General features: G+C 41.4%; 1 protein-coding gene across 5 annotated transcripts in view; it reads right to left on the bottom strand.

Annotated features, from left to right (window-relative positions):
• The window catches only part of dlgap1a (discs, large (Drosophila) homolog-associated protein 1a), a 63,213-nt gene that overhangs the window by 4,673 nt on the left and 34,150 nt on the right, over positions 1-24,390 (bottom strand). For 4 of the 5 annotated variants that reach the window (XM_053882668.1, XM_053882671.1, XM_053882672.1 and 1 more), the window contains 12 exons: positions 20,008-20,222; positions 19,534-19,729; positions 17,630-17,912; positions 12,739-12,863; positions 11,766-11,891; positions 11,531-11,686; positions 11,351-11,433; positions 9,740-9,785; positions 9,278-9,559; positions 8,067-8,199; positions 4,612-4,703; positions 3,968-4,120 (listed from right to left, as the gene is read on the bottom strand). In XM_053882668.1, the coding sequence (XP_053738643.1) occupies positions 3,968-4,120; positions 4,612-4,703; positions 8,067-8,199; positions 9,278-9,559; positions 9,740-9,785; positions 11,351-11,433; positions 11,531-11,686; positions 11,766-11,891; positions 12,739-12,863; positions 17,630-17,912; positions 19,534-19,729; positions 20,008-20,222 (1,890 nt within the window). The remainder of the gene's footprint in view (positions 1-3,967; positions 4,121-4,611; positions 4,704-8,066; positions 8,200-9,277; positions 9,560-9,739; positions 9,786-11,350; positions 11,434-11,530; positions 11,687-11,765; positions 11,892-12,738; positions 12,864-17,629; positions 17,913-19,533; positions 19,730-20,007; positions 20,223-24,390) is intronic. The other variant, XM_053882669.1, reaches the window with a different exon arrangement.

The raw sequence follows: 24,390 nt of genomic DNA, 5'->3' as shown, positions 1-24,390 counted from the left end.
TCCTGCCTCGGTACAATCCACAAACCAGTGTGTAAACTAGAATTGTGACTCAGCACTGTTTATTGTGGTCATGAGAATGTAACAGATGTGATGTCATTAGAATGCACGGGATATTCCTGCTCTTATCCTGTGTGATCGTCAGCATGGTCTCAAACAGAATAAGAACCTTTGTTACACTCATTTGTTCGAGACTAAATGTAAATAGAGTCATAACCGTAACACCAGGATGGAAGTGTAGGTCAACTCTGCAAATCCCCTTACCTTTCTCACCCGAGATTTGCGATCAAAAGATGGAATAATGGGATCTGTTTTGGGGCCTTGTTTCCCTTGGAATTGGTGAGTTGTTCCAGCTATTGCTACTCAACACACAGTAGCTAAGTTTAGTAGCATTTAATGTTCCCCTGCGGTTGTAGTCCACCTGTATGACAGTGAGTCTGAGCATACCTGCAAGATGATGTGTCTAATCCATACACTGATGCCTGAGATTTACCTAGAGGTCAGCCTCAAACAGGAAGCAGCTCTTCAGCCTTCTCCAGGTGACAAGCTGAGGAGTCAGATGTACTTTCCATCTGAGCACCTCTCTGTCTTGACCAGACAGCAGAGCCAGGCACATTCTGATTCAGATGAGGCAAAGGCTGATGAGTCATTTGAATTTGAACCAGCAAAATTGCTTGTCACTAGAGCAGCTGGATTGGCTGGCCTGCAGCCTACAGGCCCCTGGACAAGCTATTTTGGAGGGTGCCGCTTAGGCTCATCCGCTGCTTAAGATTCCTTTAGTCTATGATTACTTAACCATGTGCATGCGCAGAGCTCTCCAGCAAAGCTTCAGTTTAATGCAGGTTGCAGAAAGGTTGCTACATCCTATGTAGTATGGCAGGACACGTACTTTCACTTTCATATAAATCATGAACAGAAGAGCCTGCGATACGTGTGTTTTTAGTTCCTACTGCTTGTTCTTTCTCAGTGTTTTCAGGTGCCCTGGCACCTCTTCACTTCCAAGGACTCAATATTTTACCCTACTTGTATGACTACCCAAACTGTCGCCCCTCGAGGAACCATATGCCGAGTAAGAATGATCTCCCTAAGGCAGATATACACTTCCTGGGGTTTTCCATCTACCGGATGAAGGACAACCTCCATCCTCACCAACAACTTTTCTGGGCTTCCACCAAGATTCTGTTTTCCGCTTCATGCCGTTGAGAGTGGGTGAGGGAAGATCCACCAGGTTTTTAGCTGGGCCACCAAATTGCAGCTTACAAAGTACGGAATCCACTTACTTTCCAAAGGTCTTAAGATAGTGTTCCCAGAGTCCTGTTCCAGAGATTATGTCCCCTTTTCCAAGAGAGGTTGAAAAGGTACTGTCTCGTGAGGGCATTAAGGACTCATTTGTCTTGGTCAGAGGTGCTGATGTTCAGAACAACCTCACAGTTTCAACTGGTTCAAGGCAACTCTCTAGCAGAAGTATGACCTCTGCTAGGGTTCTAATAGTAGATATTTGTGATGCTGCCTCACGGTCTTGTACAGTTGCAGATATTCAGTGCTGCCTGCTCGCCAGAAAGCTTAAGGTGAGTAACTCTCATGGAAAGCAAGGGGGGGTAACTGAACTAGTGTTGGCTGAATAGTTCCACAGATAAATACTACTACATTTGACTCCAACAATTAAAATGAACCGGGGCGTAACAATTGGTGTAATGCTAACTGGATGAAGCTTGAAAACCCCATTAGTTGCAACATGCACTCATTTCATGTAAAGCAGTAGAGCTGCTAAAATGTCATGTGTATGAGGAAGATGCATAGATATAGGAATCCAGGGGTCTAAGTTGGCTGGATGACTTGAGAATAGACTTGTTTTGAAAGAAAAAGAATTACTTGTGTGTATTTCTGGTGTGAGCTCAAAAGTCCCTCCCCACCCCCTGGGAACTGATCACCTCTTTTTAGGAATACGGACTACGCTTCCACATAAAAGAATGACTGGAAGTGATCTACTGCATTCATAAGGTTGGTGTCTCTGCCGCTGTTGGTCATGGGACGTTTCTTTACCAGTTTTGATCAGCATTTTTTAAAATTGGTCACATGATTCAGGAAAATTGTTCAAGTGTTCAAGAAAGTGTTTAAGATGCACAGACTTTTCTCTGATTCAGGCATTTTGTAGGTTAAAAAAAAGCCATACAATCGTAATCCCAGACTGCACTTTTTACACCAATATTCCTAAACAATCTTTCTTAAACCTGTCACAACGTGTCAAAAATGAACTGATGATGTTGAGGATTGCCTTCAAAGTAGACTACTTACAATGTCATTCGCTTTTCCTATTTGGTCTGAATTTTAATGAAATAAATAATAGTTCCCTTTGATATTACTATAATTGACTGAGGAGAAACACAATTTTCATAATTTCCATATTTATTACCCCAACAATTTTGAAACTCACGACGATAACTCCAAATAACCAAACTTGTCAGAAGTCAGCAATGGGTGTTTCCACCATTTGTCACAATGACAGCTAGGCAGTGATATCCCATGCTTCTCTATAGCTACTTAATATTGTTTGGAAACAATGTGTTCCACCCCTCCACAGGTGCTACATGCTGTTCTGCCAGTCGTTCTGGGCGGGGGTACAGAGATTCAGTTGATGCTTCAAGTGGTACCAGATGTACTCAATGGCGTTTAGGTCAGGAGATATTGCTGTCAACTGCAACGGTCAAAACACGGAAGCCAAAACAGTTAAGTCTGTTGCAAATGGTTCATCTGGAAACCCTAGCATCCCTCACTTCTTGTAAATAGGCTTGCAGCTGTGTGGGAGTTGTATAGCAGTGTCTGAGTGCATCAATCCTGAGGTACTGGTCATCAGTGGAGCACCACTCCTGGGTCTGTAACAAACACTGCCTGTTGTTCTGCGTATTGATACAAGTCTACTGATGGCACTGTGAGAGACATCAAGATTACGGGCAACATCTGACTGTCTACCACCAACACGAAGACGCGCTATGGCCAGATGGTGCCGCTTCTCCGTCAAGTGATGTCAGCTGCTTGAATAATGAACAGAGAATGACTTACTGACGATATCGGGTTTTTATACCCCCAGAATGTTGAAATGGGTTGTCTTTTTGTATTATTTGGTATTGGCCCCAGTATGTAAGGTGCACTGTAGACAGACATAATATCCCTAACTTATTGTGAGTAGTCTAACTGTTTATGTGTCAGTATCTTTATGGAGGTGTAAAATGGATATATAGTGCTTCATTCTTCAGCGAACATAAACCTATGGCAGATTAATTTGCTTCGTCCAATCCAGAGCAGGAAATGACAACACTATGAGAGATATGAGGTTTTTCAATTGCATACATTTCATTGTGTTGGAAAACTAGAAACTAAACTAAACTAGAAAGTCCATAATGTGAATGAGTGGGCATCGGGGTCATTACCTCACACTCCCATGGCAGAATGCAATTCGATTTACTATGTCCTACTAATGCGAATTGACTATATTAGAGTATTAACATGTCTCAATAACTGCCCATAAGGCGTGAGGCTAAACAGAGCATTCTGAGCCAGATGACCATTTTGTAAACTTTGTAGTAACTTTGAAATTGCAAACTCAATTCTGTTTTGTTGCACTAGCATGTGAAATTTGATTGTTGCCATTATGTCTCCTTTCATGATGTATTCCACCTTGATAGCAGAGGGTGAAGAGATGATGTTCGAAAAAGCAATGGGGTGAGGTTGATCATAGGTTTTGGCAAGTTAATGATTGTAAGGAAGGTCAGTAAGTTTCTAGTGGATGCATTGACACCTCCCTGGTTCTTATCGCCACTGTTTCTGAAGATTGGGTGGACTGTGTTGACGACGATGGACATCCAGATCAGAACCGTGGCAAACTCATATTAACAAAGGTAGGCATGTCTCCAACACTTGTTAAAGATTTGCACTTGCATGGGTGAGTGTATGCAGGCATGAGTGTGCGTACCTTTCTCTCCGGAGGGTCCAGGGCTCTCCAGTTGTTGGCCCTGAGCTGGTGTAACTCATCAAACTTGAGGCTGATGTTCTCGATTGACAGCTGTAGCATGTCCCAAAAGCCAGCCAAGTCTGAGGCCACAGGACGGGGATGGGCTTTTGGATTCTGCGGTGGCAGGAAATAAACAACAACAAACCTAACAATAATAAAATTCTCATAACTGCTGCATCACAGTGCCATAGCACTCATTTTACTGAAAAAAATGTTAAGTATGTATTTCACTAAAGTACTGAGAGACAGTCCCTTAAAACCTAAAATCTCACTGTCTAAGCCATTCTGGCAAAAACTACTAAAAGAATCAGCAAAAGTCATTGAAAGACTGTCTTTCAAAGAAACCTGCATTTGTGAGCCGAAAACAGCCACATTACCTTCATCAGTCTTAACTGTATCATCGCTTCATAAATTTAACAGCGTTCACCTGGGGAAAAATTGGTTCCTGGTTTTTGAATTAAACACAACACCTACTGTATGAACCGGAAGTCAAGTTCATTAAAACAGCGTGCCATTGATATATGACCTCAGGATACATTCTAATGGACAATTAGCATCATTTTGCTGGATCATTTGATCAGGGAATAATGAGGGATGACACTCACCAGGTTCTCCTCACATAATAATCGAAACTGCTGAAACTTCTGGGACATCAGTAGCTGTGCACTTCCCATTGCACTCCTCATCTTCCCAAGAACTACAAGCAAAAGACTCAGTTTAGACATTGGTCATGCAAGAGAGAAAAGTGTACGTAATAAGAAAAGTACCATGGTAAAAACAATACACACACACACACTTACAACGAGTTATTTTCTGTTGTACCACTCCAGACATTGACAGGTCCTTCTGTCAGTGAGTCTGGCCTTCCTGACATGGACTCCAAACACTTCGGCATGAGCTGACCCTCTGATATGCTTGTTACTAGTTCTGCCCTTCCAAGTCACCCCTCAATAAAAACATAAGCAATATTACAATATTAATATTATTATATTGACAATATTACTCTTACTTTGAAGCCCTCTGTATAGCTCACCTCACCACTGTCACACTGTCCTCATACAGTACATGTCATGCACTACCCTCATACACTTCTCTGATGCTCCTGACTACCTCATAGAAAACAACACTTCATCTTTAGGATCTCTGTCACAGGCTTTCTCTCAATCCACAATGACACTGTGCAACTTATGACCGTCTCTGTACTTCTCTATCAACGTCATGGATGCTGCTCACTTATGCTGACTTCACATGGTGTCAGTCATCAACTTGAACTATCTCAAGAAGGCAATCTGGTCTTCACAGGCCCTGGGTAGTGCAGGTTGATCAAGCACCCATAGTTTAACCAACGAGGTATCAGCACAAACAAGCAACACAACATTAGAGACTTAAGACACCCAATGGCAGAAAAGGTGTCCTCTTGATAGGTTGGAAGAAAGACCTGCCTCCACTGCGGTAATAATGATTGCCCTCCCCTGCTCTATAGTTGTTCTTTGTTCTTGAAAATGTGCACCAGAACACTTTCCTTCCACTCGTCAAGTAACCTCTCGGCCTTAAAGATTGTATTAAACAGTCTGGCCTAAATCTTATGAGACTCGCTCGCTTCCACTGTCCTACATTGCCTTAGCTCCCTGGTCTAATTCATCAGCTCCCAAAAAGGTTCTCACCCAAGATTTCCCAGTACATGGCCCCATTCATCCCCCCCTTGATCAGGTGAAGTCGTGTCATGCATGTTTCCACTGCCATGCTTGACTATGGGGACGGTGTTCTTGGGTTCCAAGGGAGCTTTTTTTCTCCCTCCAAACACGGCCAGTCAAGGTGATGCCAAAGAGCTTGATTTTACACTCATCTAACCACAGGACTTTATCACTAGCCTCCTCCGAATCATCCAGGTGTTCATTGGCAAACTTCAGATGGGCCACTACGTGTGCCTTCTTGGGCAGGGGGACCTTGCAGGCACTACAGGATTTCATTCCATTAGAGCATAGTGTGTTACCAATGGTCATCTTGGTAACTGTGGTCCCAGCTGTCTTGACATCATCAACAAGCTCCTGCCATTTAGTTCTGGGCTGTTCCTCACCTTTCTCATGATCTGAATACTTCCATGAAATTAGATCTTGCATGGAGCCGCAGACCGAGGGAGGTTGATGGTCAATTGGTGGTTCTTCCATTTTCTAATTATCGCACCAACTGTTGACTCCAGCTTATGGTCCAGCCTTATGCAGGTCTACAATCTTCGACAGCTCTTTGGTCTTGCCCATTGTGCAGAGGTTAGAATCTGATACATCGATTGATTCTGTGGACAGGCGTCTTTTATACAGTAAGAGGACTAATCTGTGTGCCTCCTGGTCACATGACTGGTCTGTGGGAGCCAGAATTCTTGCTAGTTAGTAGGAGGTGAAATACTTATTTTACTCAATAAAAACACAAATACATGCTTAGAATCAACATAATGTGATTTTCTGGTATTTTTGTTATATTTGTGTGTATATGCGTGTAATCCGTAATATATGTCAGTGTTTGTACATGCGCTTATATTCACTAATGGACCATAGCGGCAGCACTTACTTGTAATCACTATAAAGAAACAAAAATCGTATCTTTAAAACATAATCATATCTTAACACAGTTGACCTTAGTTACCATGGTTGTTACCAACATTTATTTGTATACAGTGGTCAATACAAAAATTGTCCCCTCTTTTATTTCTCATGACAAATTATTTTCATATCACAATCATTTCCTCTTGACTAAAACTGACAAAAATATTTTTTGCGTTTCCGTCGACTAAAACTAGATAAAATCTATTTCAAGTAGACACGATTGAACAAAAACACATCTAGGACTATTGTTTGGGAACCGACATACCGACACTACATCCAGAGAGCTCCAGTCTGACTCTGGAATTATGATCCACCTTTAATTCCCCTTGGCGTCAGCACCTTCTGTTCTCCAGAAGATCTAAAATAACTTGGTTGGAGTGGACATCCCTGGGTGTGGTGACTCCAAAGAAAGAGATGACTTAAACTTACAAAATGTGTTCCACAAATTAAAGGATGCCGGTCAGAAAAATCCACTTTGACTGTAGCTCCTTGTGCCAAACAACACTTCCCGTCCTGGGACATGCCACCGCCCAAGAAAGGTTATGCCAAAGTGGAGAACACCTGACTACCACTGGTGATTGTTCGGCATCAAAAGATACAGAATGGCACTTCGTTCTTTTCTAATTCCTCAGAGCAAATTCGCAGGGTGAGCGTAAATGGAGAGAAAAAGCTGAAGAGTTTCAAGTAACTAAGAACAATGCTCATTCAAAGTTCAGCACTTGTGATCTAGTCATCCATTCTACATGGATTAATTTCAATGGATAGTTAGAAATAATTGCCTTAAAAAAACTTAGTGGAGGCAATGTGGAAGTCATTGTCCTTTTGTTTGACGCACTGTCAAAATCTGAAGGAAAGTTTTCCACAGTAGGAAAAGAAGCACAAAGATGCAGGGCAATTGTTGGGGGTCACAGACTCACACTGGGAAAAGACAACGGAGCGTTGGCCACTCTCTCTGGCACAAAAGGGAGAAATACAGTAGAGCTGCCATGAGAATAGCATATTGGTCATCTTAAATGATCGGTTTTGAGTATGTCATGGAGTATGATCTTGGAGATCAGAGCATCACAGGAGATTGTCGTGTTCCCCACCGCTATAATGGTCCTGATTTAGAAGTCAGCTCTTTGAGTACTGACTAAAATGACAGCAATTTCATCTCTGCTACCTCCACTGCAACTTGCAGATTTCAAAACACTGTTTCCCTGAGCTGAAGCATGGAGGCAGAGTGGCTGGAAAGAAAAATCCCTGGCAATGTCACCACTACAAATCTCAGGCTACCGGAGAGCAAAGAGTGAAGTGCATCGATGCAAGAGTGTTAAACAAAGTAGTAGTGTTGAATGTCACCCCTAAATGACTTAACCAGCACTACACTATGTAGTTCAACTATATAGTCCAAGTCTCCACACAACACATATTATGTTCTATGGTGCAGTACTTCCAGACAGTTATTGTGAGAGGCATACCTTCTTCGGGCAGCGCGTTCTCCTGTTGGTCCAGCTCCATTTGCCTACACCAGCCCTCCATACGGTCCGTCTCAGCCTGCAGAAGCTTCAGGAACCAGCGGCCATCCCGTTGACACACTGACTTCTGCACAACCTGCCAAAGTATTGTTCAAAATAGGTGTTCACAAATCACTTCATTTGTCTGTTCATTGTTGTTTTCCTCCGTGAATTGTCTCGTGCTTTTATTTTGTTACCCTTGGTTGTTCTTGTTTTCCTGTTCCCTCCCTCTCACCAGCTTCACAGGCAACACAGCTGGCGTTCATTTGTGATCAAGCCTCCCATGGATATGAACCCGTCAACGGCAGCTCCTGTTGCCAGATGGTTGCTTCGCACTATGTTCTGGTAAATTCTCTCAGGACTTCCAAGCTCTGCGTGCTTGAATCCCTATTCAGCCACTTCCTTAGTTCATTGTCCTTCCTCGCTCTGCTTCTGTTACCCCCCTTCGCTATTCAGCCCGCATGTGAGCAGTCTTCCAGTCATACTTTTCATTTTCTCTCCGACGTAGTTATTTCCTTGTGTGTGTGTGTGCGTGCGTGTGTGTGCGCGTGTTTCTTCACCACCGAGTGCTTTCTGTTTACTCCACCTTGTGAGCTTAACTCTGAGTGCGTTTAGTGTTCTCTCGGTTATCTCAAGCTTGAATTCTAATTCGCCTTTCTTGTGTTTCCAGATTCTTCCAGCGTTTTTTTATTTGTTCACGTTATTTGTTTGTCTGATTTATCGTTTCATTCATCGATTAAACTCTGTAATTTAAACTCGTCTCCCGTGCCTTCTGTCGACCAGCACTTCCTGCACTTGGGTCCCTCCTTCCGAAACCATGACATCATTACACCAAAGCTTTGCTTTGTTTGTGTCTGCACAGTTTCTGCAGCACAACAGACTTTGATCTGGGCTATGGTCCTTCGCATGCGATCCTACATTTTAAGTTTTATACAGTACAATTATCGAGGCTTAATGGTGTTATTGGTGTCCTGAAAAAGGGAGGACCCAATCTATTCAGAGCATATTCTTTCCAAGTACAAGACAGCTCCAACAATGTGTCTGGAGTGTCAAAATGTGCTGCTGTTGTCCATTGAACATCTGTGAGTTGCCACAGAAGATTGTTCACTAGAATGTTACTGTGCCAGTTGAATGCAGCAGTTTTCAAACTGGCATGTGCAGCATCTTTTACATACCTCCAAAAGAGCTGAGCTGTTGAAGTCAATGTCCAGTGGGTCGTCCGTGACACTGTCTATCCAAGGATCAGGAGGGGGGAGGATGGATGGATCGAAGCCAACGTCTTCATAATCGTCTGAGGCACAGGCATGGTAGTGGTTTCCTGAGCCCTGGATGCTCACTGTGGAGGTGGCAGCATCACGGGAGTATTGACGCGAAAGAGCGGTGGACATCAGCACTTCCATGTCAGTGTCGGACGAATCAAGTGGCATGTCCAGCAGGTCTGGCAGGTCTAGGTCAGCCTGAGGGACCAGATTATACAATACAGAAACATATATCAGGAGAGGAATACACGGGTAATAATTCCAGAGAGGCTATAAACGGGGACGTGTGTTACGTTAAAAACTGATGCACAAACATGATGCATGCTGACTCTCAAAGGACTAGACATGCTTGTTTATGGTGGAGGCATGGTTTCTCACCTGCACAGCTGCTGTCACACTATTGGAACGCTGGAACCGATTATACCTGAGAAACAAAGCAGAACACAGGGGATTTATATTCTGGATTGAAAAAAAATCTGTTTTCAAATGAACTTTTGTATACAATGCTGACGGCGAAGTCAGCATTCCACTAAGTTTGAAACACAGGTGTTTCAATAGCGTCAACTGTATGTCCCCCGGTGAGACGTTCCCAAAGGAGGGGTTGGGTTAGGATACATGCTTCACATTTGATGTTTACTTGATTTATACTGTGGCATGGACTCGGTACGGTACATGGCTTAACCATAACATCTAATAGACACCTGTTGCATCACTCTGGGACAGACCACTTGAGGATGGTATATTTGATCAGGAGTGAGAATGTGTTGAAAAAAACAAGAGCTACAATACAAACATGTTTGAAATGTTTCCTTCATTAATCTGAGAATGACTGGTCATAATGAGCCAATATAGCCCACCACTTTCAAACTAGGCTTTCAATTTACACATATGATTTAGCACTCAGTCATAACGCCAATGGAAGTCTGAAAACAGCTTTGCCTTTTGCCATTTCTAGTTTTAAGTATATCAATCAAAATGCATGAGCCATTAACACGACTCAGAGTGCTTCATTGAGACCAGTGAGAGGAATCATGTGATGACAACAGGAACATGACTCATACTCAGCACTGTTCATATCAGACTGGGGAATGACCTTAATGCATCGTGACTCACAGATGAAATGTCTGACGGAAAATAAAAAAAAAACCTGATAAGAACACAATGTGCTGTTCAGTTGGAATTCACACAAATGAAAGCATAACTGACAAGTGGAATATGTACAGTATAGATGTTGGTGGCAGAAACTGTGGCAGAGAGAACAATGACAGCACTGACTATTGCATTGAATACATAGTAGTGTCTATTCACAAAGACAAGGAAAACCATCCATAATAGTGGTATATGATCTTAGATTTGATGCTTGCCAGTGTTTTGATTTTTCTGTTTGATACTGGTGCCTGCGATCAGGATTAAAAATGTATAGTCTTTTTTGTCATGTGAGGAAAGCAGTTTCCCAGGACAATTACATCTTACATGTGAAAATACTTAAAGAACACTGCAAAATCAATTTGCTGGACAACCTTCACCCCCATTTGACAGCTACTCTATGTGGGATTTTCCTGGACTACATCAGAGAAGAACGGCTTATATAATCATGTATAAAGAAGCTGGACATCATCTGCTACTGGTCATAGTACACATAATTGCACTTCATAAATAAATGAATATTGAGTTAATAATAGTATTCTGAACATAGAAGTTAAAAGTACATTCTTTTGTGTCTTTGTTTGGTTTCATGAAAAAGTGCAACACTTTTAAGCTGTTATGGTTATTGTTATTATCGTGTGAGCACTAGCTTGCAGCCGACAGGTCCAGGGAGATCTCAGACATACAGGTTCTGGAGTTTGGTTCAGAGGGTCGTGCTCGGACAGTTTCATCCAAGTGCCCCTAGTGCAATTCACTGTGGTTTGCTGACAGGAATTTGTGCCACATGGATACAACATGTTTATGAACATACCTCTTAGGAACATAAAAGTCGAAGTTCTTTACCTTCTGTTATCTTCAACTTGTACCCCAACAGAGGTGAACTTTGATGGGTCTTCAGTATCTGGGCCCTCCGCTGGCCCGTCCACCTGTAAAAACCAAAATATTGTTAGTCTAACACTTTAAAAAAATATGTTTAAGTCTGCAGTGGATGTCTGCTAATATAGGAGGTGATAAAAACAGTACCTGGATTCCAATAGAGAGACATTTTCCCTTCCTCATTGCTTCATTTCTGTAGTCAACATGATGGTCATCAACAACAAGTCCTCTGGTGAGGATAGGGATCGGTGTGTTCACTGTCATCGTGCTGTTATTGACATGCTGACTGGCAGGTCCATGCACCTGTGGTTAAAGCAGGGCTTGCTTATTAATGTAGTTTTCAAGGTGTAGTCTTTAGAAAAAAAAACATGGAGGCACCAACCTGAGCATTTGCTGCTTCAATTGCAGCAGTCAAGGCCTTCATGCTGTCAATGCTTTCTGTTGAGTTACTGAGCCCTGACTGTATGGTTGCGTCACCTCTCTGGCCTTCTTCCTCCATGTAGGCATCCTGTAAATCATAGACATTTTTATGATGCTGTGGCACAATTGAAAATTCTGTGAATATAGTCTTATGTGCACTGAAGCAATACAAATGTGCCGGGTCAAATATTTACATAATTTAATCAGTGTTGAGTTTGCCTGCTAAAGAACATAATTTCATTTATTTCTCTTAAACCCTTCGAATTTATATTTCTCTCATAACTTCATTTTTATTTCAATAGTTTTTGAATGATCAAACTTCAAAGGTCAATTTTGTTTTGAGAAACTGAATGACTCCCCTCTCTCTTTCTCTTTTTTTAATAAAGTACTTGAATAAGTATGAATACATTTTTGTTTATTTAACCAACAGGCTTCCATACATTGATGTTGCGTCTCATCTCAGTTTCCTCAAAAGGTTTGTTGACCAAAGCAACACTTCTAATTCTAACAGTATGGTATGCATCCAATATGGTATGTTGCTGCATACCATATTGGATGCAGCAACAATGACCAACCTTCACTTTAACACAAAGGGCCTATGCTATTAAACAGCTTATGGCCACGACTAAGAGCCATGCACCACATTCCAAGCACCTTTAAAAAAAAAAAAGAATGACTCCCCTCCAGATTTCAGCATTCACCTCTTGGGTAGCTTAGCATAAATGCCTTGTCAAAACAATTATGTTGATGATTTAACTTGTAGAAAGCAAAATAGTAGACATTTGGTAGAAATTTTCTCTATTTATTTCACTGGTTATTATTTAATTTAAGATATTAACTGCTGTAAAGAGGCTATTTTTATGATGCTCAGTCTGTGGGATGGTCGCCAGTGATTCTGATGTTTTGTCAGTGCGCGTGTAACTTTTTCGTCATACCTGAGCAGACTCCGTGCTGCTCTGTGCCGTAATAGAAATGTATGGTTTGGCACTTGTAGAGCAGGTGGAAGTCCGAGGGGGAACTGGAGGAGGGGTTTTCTTATAGGTGGTTATGCAGGATGAGACTAAATGAAGAAACAAGATGTGTGAGAAGAAGATCTTAGAAGTCTTGTTTAAATGCAGTTGATTCATGCAACTCCGAAACACCAGGTGGTATGTGACTTTGAGTCTGTTCACGGATACAAGAGACTGCTGAATGAATGTATCAGCTTTGTCTCATACCAGGTCGAAATTTCCACTCAGTAACATATTTGACATAGTCATCGTATTCACTCAGTCATATTCAGAAAAACAATGAACTTATACCACAAATAGCATCTACAGTATGGCACCACAAATGGCATGTATTTGTGTTTGGTTTGGTGTGAAGGGTCAGAGTTACTCAGACTGTGATTGTACAATGTGAACAGGGAAAAAATGCAAGAGATAAACTTGAGTTCTGGATACATAAATATACAACGCAAGAAATATAAGTTGAAGAACAGAACTGAAGACTGAAGAAAACTTGCATTACATTCCATGACTGTGGAGGATTCATCACTCAAAACACATTATAAATTTACTGAAACCTCATTTCCAGCATTTTGATGTAAAACTTATCTTGGTGAAAAGATGTGTGTGAAACAAGTTTAAAATGCAACTTACCATTTAAAACGCACACTAACTTGTTCTATCACCACCCAAGCTCTCTCCATTCACTTTCATCGCACTTCCTGAGAATGATCGTAAAACCATTCCAAACTCTAGCAGTGACTCTAGCAGCAAAACCGTAGATGACTTCAACATGCTGTTTCCACTTCTGACAAGTCAACTACTAGGTCAGTACTTTGAGTGACAAAATCACGGTGATGGTCGCAACCGCAGACATTTCCAGGAAATCACCTGACTTTCGTGTGCGACTCTAGGCCCACACTACGGGGCAGGAGATTCCGGAACTACTCTGAGGATTATGACATGTTAAAATTATTTGTTGATGATTCAGTATCATATACATAGAATTACTCCATTCAATATCTATAAAATATTAGTCACTATGCAATTGACATTGCAGCGTTTTTGTAAGGTTTGTAAATTAGAGTTCATATGCTGCTTTTTAAATTTCTAAATAATGTTTGCTAATTTTCAGGAGTGCGCTCCTTTTCAAGTACAGACTGATCTCATATATGAGCGTCTCACTGCAATTATACTGCGAGCAAGCAGATGCCTTATGTGACTGCATTGAACATCAAATTGCTTTTTGGAAACATTGGGAATTGTGCTTCACTCAGTGAACTGCTTACTTACCATGCACCACTTGGTTCTTTACAAACATGGAGAGCATGTAGAAATGTAAATCCACAAGCAGTCTCCCACACTGACAAGGCTTGTCAGGATTTATGCAGATCAGCAGAATATTCCGGTTGCTTTTGGACAGGGTCAGGTCAGCCTGTCTTTTCATTTCCGAGGTACGAGCAGCACCATATTTAGACAGATTGAAAAGTCTGACTAAACTGTGACTTGTTTTGAAGGTTATCTGTCTGCGGGTGAATTCTGTTATTGACCTGCTGTGGGTGGAATACGAAACAGCCTTGATGCACGAACCAACATGCAACTTATAAAATACATTCTTTTGTAACTACAAATTGCAACGCCATATATCTGCCATAAAGGATGTCTGAATTATTATCCGAGCCACTTAAAGGAGGGATATTGTGTTTGATTATATTGGGAGCAACAGGTTTGCTTTTTCCAAATGAGATATATATTTCGTTTTTCTCTCATTGTAACTAAGGCTGTAACACTACCAGGCTTTCTCCCTACTTGTTCCTCCTACTCACAGATACACACGTATTTATCTTTCGAATATTAAAAGAAGTTAGCCACACAAAACAGAAAAAAAGTTGTTCAGTGAAGTCCTAAAATTGTCATGATTCGCTTTTATTTTGCACCACTTCCTCTTTTTGTCTCCTTCTCTGATTTTTTGGAGCTTCACTTTGGATTTGGCACACAGCTGGAACTAATCTACACATCATCATCCTATCCCTTCTTAAGCACCTTGGTTCCAGCAGTGAGTGCCAGATCGAATCAACTTGTATCTAGGTAATTGGCTTCCGCGTTTACTTCCCTTTGTCCGCTCGCTCTGTATTTTCTGATCTCTTGGTTTATTCTCCCTGGTGCCTGAGTTAGTGTTGTCTTATTCCTTTTTTTTTTTACTTCAGATCTCCGCGTGTTTCTTGTTTACTCTGATTGTAATTTTGTTATCTCGTGTGCTCGTTTTGAACAACCGCGTTTGTGATCTTTTCCCTGACCGTCGTTGTCTTGTACTTTCAGATTCCTCATTCGTGATCTCCCGGTTTGGTGACGCTTTTGGTTGGACTTATTTCCGTTTGGGTTCATCTCCCGGTTCGGTGACGCCTTCAGTTTTTGGACTCTCATCTTGCTTTGTTCTCCCGGTTCGGTGACGCCTTCTGTTTGCATTTTTTGATTTCTTGTTTTGATTATTGTGAATTCTTTGTTGAGATTAAATATCGTTTTTTTTGCTACTCTGTGAGTCTTATTCAATAAGGCATTTGGGTCCCGCTCTTCGAATCATCACAAAAATCCCACTCATGCTTCCTTTACGTATGAAATTGTACCAGTCCATTTCAAGTGATGTTTCTGTCAGTGATCGCATGCACCCATGCTTTGCCTTTGTATTCACCAATTCATCCACCAAAGCAAACATGGCAACTGTGGAAGAAGTATTGAAGGAATTCTAGCCATTATGTCTTCTTATGTCATTTGACCTACGTATCGGATAGAAACAGCAACACAGTACCGGTGGTACTGCTCCGTTTGCTCCGTGTCTGTAAGCTCTGTGTAAACGTGCAGAAATACAGATGAAATGAGCGCGGAGCACAGTCAAACGGCTCAGTCCGTATCCAGATCCAAATGTAACATTAAGGATAAATGGGCCTAAGTGTGTGGTGTGTAATGAATTGTGCTGCCCTATTTTTAGAACTAAGTTACTCAGAAATGGATGAACATGGTTCTTTCACACTGATTTAAGGTGAAGTTTCAGCTTGCTAACTATGTTGATATTAAACCATGGGATACCACAGTTAGTTTACTGGACATGTTACATTGAGAAAAATCTTCAGTGACACAAAAGTGCATATTCCAGAATCATAGAGACAGATGGCCTCCAACACAAACTATGAGCATGAATCCAGCTCAATCCAGATGAAATTTCATTGAGAACGAGCCACAGAGTGATTCGTCCCTGACACGTTTACCTTAAGCATTTTCGATCAGATCATGTCATTTCAATTACAGTGAACCATGTAAGAGCAGCTTGTTCCATGTCTGAGGTGCAATGCATTCAGGGAACTCCAGATATCTTTGCTTCAGTAGTTGTTATTGCGTTCTTGTACCAGTTCACATAATTTCAAGTGATTTCAATGTTCATTAAACATAAAGTACTTGAATAAGTATGAATATATTTTTGTTTATTTAACCAACAGGCTTCCATACATGACCAGCATTAATGTTGCGTCTCATCTCAGTTTTCTCAAACGGTAAAGGTTTGTTGAGCAAAGCTACACTTCTAATTCTAACAGATATGCTCTACGCTCTTAACTTCCTCATCAGATACCTCACTATTACCATATTGGAAGCAGCAACAATGACCAACCTTCACTTTAACACAAAGGGTCTACGCTATTAAACAGCTTATGTCCACAACTAAGAGCCATACACCACATTCCTAGCACCTTCAAAAAAAAAAAATACTCTAATGAATTGTACACACACTGTAGAAGGAGAATTGTCGATCCATTAGATTGCTTTTTTATTGTCGTGCAATTGTCATGTTAATGGTTAAATGGTCAGCAAAACTTTGTTCAGCTCTCTGTGCAAAGTCTGGGCAGCAAGCACTACTTATATATACTCTCAAAATATTACTGAAATCAAACTAAGGTTCAGCATAAGTGCCAGTAGTTTGGAGAAGAATCCTACTTGAGACTCCAAATGTTGTTTTCCTGAAAACATGTATAATGAGAGCTACATTTTTTCACAAATGGTTAATAATCAAGATATTATATATCGAAATGGCAAACAAAATAAATAAACGTACCATTCATGAAGGGCTCCTTTTGTGGACAGTCATGCAGGCTTCATCAAAGTTAATAAAAAAAAAACAAATCCCTAAAAAGTGCAAGCAACGACACTCCAGCAACTCTGGCCCTTGCCAGTTTTCCATGGACAATCCAGTTCACTAAGCAATGAAGCAAAGTTAACAATATCCATTCATCTGGAAACATAGTCCACTGAACAGAGTGCGCGCTGTCACAAGAGACTCTATTTCACTGAGTGTTTGTGGAAGTTAGCACACAGCAAGTGTGGGATTATGAGCATAACCACTGGGATAGCCATCCAGAGGAGCAGCAAATGTGGGTCATATCTAGTGGACCACCTGAAAATCCCTCACAGCAAGTAGCCAGTACACAGCAAACCCTGCAGCCTCAGCTCCAGTCCATCCTTAAATTAGGACCATGACAGTACCATTTAAGTGCAGAATGGACCTTCCACATTATTAGTGCTTTGGGCAAAGGCCAAGGATGTTCATGAGAATATGCAAAGGTTCATTGACAAATCAAAATAATATGACATTTGACCAAAAACAAGGTGTATTCCCAGGTTACCACGTGCAGGGTTTAATGAATAAATCCAGACACTTGGTAAAAATGGCCTGACGTGAAGCTCATGTCATGTAATTCATTCCACACTGGGAGTTTCAAGATCTAATACATATATAATAAGGACATATCAATGACATTTGTTTTGAATCTAAGAATTGTGCTATGCAGTGTACCTGTGCTGCTTTGGATGGTCCTGACGGTTGTGGCAGAGGTGCGAGGTGGGGATGATGGCAGCAAGAGCAGTGGTCTCCCTCCTTCTCCTTCCTCATCTCCAGCACAGCCCTGGTCAATGGCCCTTACGTAGCTATGGCTTCTCATCCTGAAACAGCCCGGCATGGGAAGAGTGTCCACAGTCTCCATACTATCCATCGCTGCCTCCATGGCCTGGGACTGCAGTTGACTGTAGACCTGCTCACAGACCTGCTCGATCTGTCCGTTCAACTCTACCTCACTGAGCTACAACAGATGGGGACCGGGGAGAAGCAGCGGGTGGATAGAAAAGGACAGATGTCAGTGATGAAGTTGATTATTGACATAACTGTTCCTAATTCACTTAAACTATTGTGAAAACTCAACTTCATTTAACTCTGTAGTAATTGAGCTAATTGTGCGTGTATTTCTTTTGAATGGTGGACAATATTTATTATGCTTTTATTGATGTATATTTTTAAAAATATTGTTAGAGAAGTTGAAGGACCCGAGCAAAGTTGCATCATGGCTGCAACGGTTCATGTAAGTGATGTTTTCTGTGTTTCCTTCAGCACTACAAGATTTCTTGTATCCCAAGTAGCCCAAGTGTGTAACACGAGTCTTACGCTTGGCTTGTGGGATTGAGTTTCTCACTGCTATGGTTCATTTTTGTTTTGGTTTGATTCTGATGAACTATATGTTCTGACTTCAACCCATTATCTGTTTCTCTCTTTGTCTTGTGCAGGTTGTTTTATTTCGGTGTTTTTCTACTGTTTTCCAGACTGAGTTTTGAGGACCACGCTAGTTGTTGTTTCTACCACTGTGAGATTCTTTCCACATTTTCCTCTCCAATTCCTGATGTCCTCAGTTCCTCCTTGCATTGTATTAAAGTGCTGACTGATGTCCTTGTTTTTTGAGTTCATGAATGATGATGAAACTCTTTGTGACGGTCAGCGTTCAGTCTCAAAGATATTTCCATTGAACTATAGCCTAACTATAACTATGACCCTTTCATGGTCACATCAACCTGATGGTGGCACTCTCCAGGGAAACATTTATTGGTTTCTTGGTTCGGTGATGGATGTTGAGTAACACCATGTTGATCCTTAAGGCCATGATAAATGGATTGGCCCATGGTTCTATGTTACTTGACCCATGGGAAAAGCCCTGTCTCTAACAATGTGCCCTGCAAAAGAGTGGGCCAGCCTAATGCTCTGTCTGTAAGTACTGACTGCTTAATGTGGACACCTGAAAGCTTTGCACCGTAGTCTTGTCCCAGGGCTCCTGTCAGGTGACACGGCCTGATGCTGTGTGCAGTACAGATACTGAAGAAATACCTTAAGCAGACACATGCTCAGCAGGGATCACACACCAGTTAAAAAGGGTTTTGATTCTTATCCAGAATTGAATGGATGACCCCATCTTTTATGATTATTTTTTTAAAGACACGGCTTGAAACACCATTGAGCAGTTTGCACGGTTTTGCTCTGGTTACAGATTTCTCGTTAAAAAGCGAGGAAATTTCCCCCAAAAAATTGTGCCTGATCACGGTGTTCGGCCACAGGGAAGCAGGCGCTGCTGGAATGGGAACATGCATCCTTTCCAAACTGTTATCAACAACTAGTAATCTGTGACCAACGGCAACCAGCTGTCAAGGATGAGCCAGGCACAAAAATATTCACGCGACGGTCCATTTTATCAAAGAGAATTTGGGTTTTGGGGGGTTGAATTGAATGAAGTGCCACAAAACTTTGAGCAAGCTCCTTTTCGCTGCAAATGATCAATAAATCATATATATATAGTGTTGTATTAACCAGGCAGATATATCCCTATGCTGTGTGCACTAACAGTTTGGATAGAGCAAGCAGGAGCAGAATTCGCCACCAACCTGGCTGATGGTGCTCATGGCCCTCATGTAGCTTTCATTGCGGGAGCGGTATTGAGGAGAGGACAACAGCGATTTGGGGTCGAGGAGGGTTTTAGGGTCCAAGGTGTCCAGACTTCTATTGATTGAGACCTCACTCACCGCACGCAAGTAACTGTGGCTCCTGATCTGCAGCTTGGGGGAGTGTTCTGTAGCTATCCTGGTGGACAGTAGGAAGGCAGATTAACTCATCAACGCATCAATGGCACACAATTATCAACATGCTTATGAATATTATTATTGCGTGACAAGTCTCTTTATTAGTTATGCTGTTTCATCCATCTGGTCACAATTATGACATAGGGAAATCTGCTGTAATTTACCTTATTTTTACCGATTTATTTTGCTTGTTTGTTTGTGGAATGGATGTAACACCATGAATTTAGTATTACATTACAAACCAAATGGATGTGACAGACAGAATGAATATGATCTCACTGTAGAGTTGTCATCTCAGTCAACGATGGTTGAGTGGCTTTCAGGTAGCTGGCTCTTCTAGCCTGGATTTTAGGGGAGGGTTTTGGACTTCCTTCAGAGTCACCGCTGTCATCTTCAGCCATGGCTTTGACATAGCTGCCACTCCGCATCCTCCGACACGGGATGTCATCCTCTTTTCCCAGAGGAGAAAAGCCACTCCACTCGTCCTGAGGTACCTGGCGATTAGACAGGAAAGATAGCGACACAACATCAAAACTCTTTTTTCAAAACCATTCGGCCGAAAAATACTTTTGACACATCTCACTGTTCTCTATCCCTTTTATGTCTACATGCCTTTTTGGTATGAAAATGCTCTATTACCTAACTGGTCGATTAATGTGTAACATGAATATATAGATTCTTGCCTATGTTTACAAAGCTAAGATATATAAAAGTTAAATTAAAATTAAATATATGCGTTGCTTTTATCTGAAGTTGATCACAGCAGCTTGATGAGAAAGGTAAAATGGAAAAAAACAGGCAGTTTCAATCTCTGGATCCTCTTGGGGAAACAGACACAGAGAGGCTTGAGGCAATGATGCATGGTAATGCATAATGCTTCAGAGCTCCTATCAAGCAACCTCTGTCCAGAGGGACCACAGCCATCATTGATAGGACACAGCTGTGGGGTGGCCAAAGTGACTGCTGTATGCAGACAAAAGGCTGGACAACCAGGTAGCCCTGGTGAGGAAACTGGCCACCTTTCTTACGACCACTGCAGGCTGACCATCAAGAGGGTTGTGGAACAAGACTGGTGTGTCTTATTCTAATCCTTAAAAAATGCAGCATACATCTGCATTATGTGTCAATTACTAGGGATACAAGGATTGTAGTTTTCTGCTTGACCTGCTGTTTTTTTATTTATTTTAATTTAATTTGAAATAACTGACAGCGTCCACCTTCCATATCTGAAACTTGTTATACTTAAGAACAATACTGGTGAATACAGACGCATTTTCTTTTAAAGATAAAGGAAGTCAAAATATTTTTTTTAGAACAAATTAACAAAACAAGCTAAAGGTTGTGGATGAGTCTGACAAGTATCTCTGGTTCTGCATATTATATCGGGTGTTCAGGTGCTGCAGTCCTCAATGATTGAAAAAGGCCGGTCTTCTAAAACCACACATTACATGAGTTTTCTACTTCCACTAGCTTTAGCATGACCAGCTCTTTGTGCAGAGCAGGTGACCAGTTCAAAGGGACAGATAAGATTTGTTGTGCTGATAGACATACTGTACATATTGTGATCAGCTGCAACTGTGTTGTAACTCATACATTTGCATTGACTGCATCAAGACCAAGGGAGTGGTATGATGGGGATTCTGTTGGATGAAGTTCGGTTGTGCTGCGTGAGTATTGGTCAGCCGCATGTCTGTCTGTGCTTTAATAAAGGACTCACTTCAACTTTAAAATGTGGTTCCTGCATTGCTACAATACAGTATGTTTGCAGATACATGAAATGAGCAGATAGGATCAGTTACCAAAAAAAGGGTCAGCTGATCACCAATCCTACAAAACTAAGGCTATTGATCCGTGCACCCCAACAATTCAACATGTAAATCAGGTTCCCATCCAGGGGCTCATGAGGGCAAGGCAGGAGGTGGCCCATTCCCTCTTCTAGCCCTGAGAATACGAGAGTGGTGGCTGACCTAGGACTGCTTATTTAGTGCCTCAGTTAAAAGCTTCATGTGTCAACATTCACCATGGAAGGCTGACTTCGACATCATCGTGGGATGCCAAAGACCCTTTACAAATTGTTGCCATTTGAAGCCTTGGGTAAGAGAATGTGTTGTGGTCGACGTGTTCTTGAAAGATTAAATACAATAATATTAATTTTATTATTATAGCTTTCTTTTCCACAGCTCACTTGTAGGACACAGATAGGCGTCCACTCTACCAGGGGTGTGACAGATCTTCTTAGGGGTGTATCGACATCCACCTCCAGTTTGTATTCACCTATCATTTGGAAAGTAAAAAAGGCTTTGAATGAACTGCAGGAATTACATCCATGTGTCCACAATATACCTCTTCAAATGAAACCATACGTTGAAATGTGGCACTTGCAAGAAGCATTGAAGACTCTTCACAGGCTGGTGGTCTATAAATCTTCTGGGACAATACACTATTTAGCATGGCTTATCACGTTATTATTATTGAACAGAGTGACTAGTGTGAATGTATGCACTGCTACATTACTTGGGTGATGAGAGAGACTGAGAGTTAAGTAAGAATACGACAAGGCAGCACGAGGACTGCTGCAATGCTAATAATACAGTGGGTGAATGATTCACCCAGGGATGTGGCTAGAAAAAAATGAACAGTGACTGTGAATGCCTTTATGTCAATGTGACGTCAAGGAGACACAAATGAGCTGTTGGTCTATAAAAAGAGAATGCAGAAAGGACCAGCTCCAGTGCATGAGCAGCACAGCTCGCCCACACACTTCCACTTCAGCTCCTGCAAGTTCCATGAGGCACAAAAAGCAACCATTCCGCTACAATTGCCATCAACTGCGCACAGATTTGACCAAATTGGCTTGTTTAATCAACACTTAATGGTCACCATGTCCTGAAATTACAGTGGGTGCCGTCGGTATCTCAGCCACAGCCTGAGAACTGTTTCCTTGACAACAGTTTCTCAGGCTTTTCTGAGGACAGCGTTTTCGACATCAGCTGTGCGTTGGAGTTGCCGTTCTGGTTTGTCTCCCAAAAACACACTTACTCTGGAGACAAGAGGTGACACCGAGCTCAACAAAAATAAATAAATAATGCAAAAAATAAGAATGGAATAAATACAGGAATGACAAATAAAAATAAATAAATACATCTACCTAAGAATGACCAAGAACTAGCGGAATAAATATGCAATTACAGAGTGGAACTCAGTGTAACCAGTTACAGATGACAGGAATGAATTCTACTCAATTCTATTGTCCCTCTGAATTTACAAGCACGAATGTGGCTGTAACGATGCAATGAAGAGTGGTGTGGGTGGGCTTGGGTCTGATGTCAGTCAGGATTTATATTTGCTTCCTCCCAGCCAGAGCTCGGTGAAATGGCAGCCAACTGGCATGATGGCATCCGCCGCAGCCCGTCATCAGACAGGGGGCAGGTCACATGTCAAGTCTGAGGCTGACACTACACTGCTGTTTAGCTGCGTTTCATGTGAATCCTCTTGAGACTCTACAGTCAAACGCACGAGAGTAGGTTTTACTCATGTCACCTATGGCTTTGGTAGCAGAAATGGTAGGTCATAATCAGAAGCCCTGTGAATGCATATATCGCAGAGGATCATTTCGAGTTATCATGGCTGCCAAAATCACAATCACGATTTCAATACTATTGATAATGCACTGAATCTTCAAGTGTGTTGTTACAGCATGACAGCAATGGAACAACCTGGTCATCCCTCCAAGGGTCTAACAACCAAATGATTTTCTTTTTTTGCAAGGCAGACATCAGTGACAAACAAAACAAACAAACAAAGAAAAAAAAACCCACAAACAATAACAAAATTGAAGAAAACATTTGTCTTCTGTATTTTTTCTCTATTCTTTAAATGATTAAAATGTGTCTTGAATGCAAGACATAAATATAAACTTCATACTCATGACACCAGCAAAGCAATAACTTAATCACTTCACTCACCTGAGTAAACTTAAAGCAACAACAACTTCTAAGAAAAATGAGTAGACAACATTGACTCTCTGATTAGCATTGTTGCACATCTAGATTATTGAGCTGGAACCAACAGTATATTTCAGCCATTGACATGTCACATTTGTGCTACTGCCGCTGCGCTTGTTTTCACAGTAACGTAGAGAGGTGTTCCCAGTCTGTCTCCTCTGGAAGCATTTATACTGTCCTGCACCGATAATAATACCCAGAACCACACTCCGGAGCTATACTGAGCACATCCACTGCAAAAACTCAAAAACGTACCGAGTTTGTTTTAGCCTTATTTTAAGTCAAAATGTTTCATCCGTCTTGATTTAAGATAAATTCACTTTATAAATGACATTTCAGCATGATGGAGGGACTTCTTTTAAGACTTCTTCCTTAATTTCCCATTGAAATTCAATAAGAAAATCGCTAACAAACTGAATAGAAGTATCGATAACAGAATTGGAATTGATAAAATCTAAATTTCCGTCCCTAGTTATAACACACCATAAAAATTAAAATATTACATTTAACATTAACTGACTCCTCCCCCCCCTCTTTCCCTGAGTGAACCTCTGATCAACTCCTTGGAATGAAAGGTCCTAATATAGCAAAAACAAACAGTGTCATGTAATAAAAAACTATCATCAGCATCAGAATCTTGAAGAAGAGGTATCAGCCC

The sequence above is a fragment of the Synchiropus splendidus genome, chromosome 13, assembly GCF_027744825.2.
Source record: "Synchiropus splendidus isolate RoL2022-P1 chromosome 13, RoL_Sspl_1.0, whole genome shotgun sequence".
NCBI lineage: Eukaryota > Metazoa > Chordata > Actinopteri > Syngnathiformes > Callionymidae > Synchiropus > Synchiropus splendidus.
This window is presented reverse-complemented; position numbering and strand designations above follow the sequence as displayed.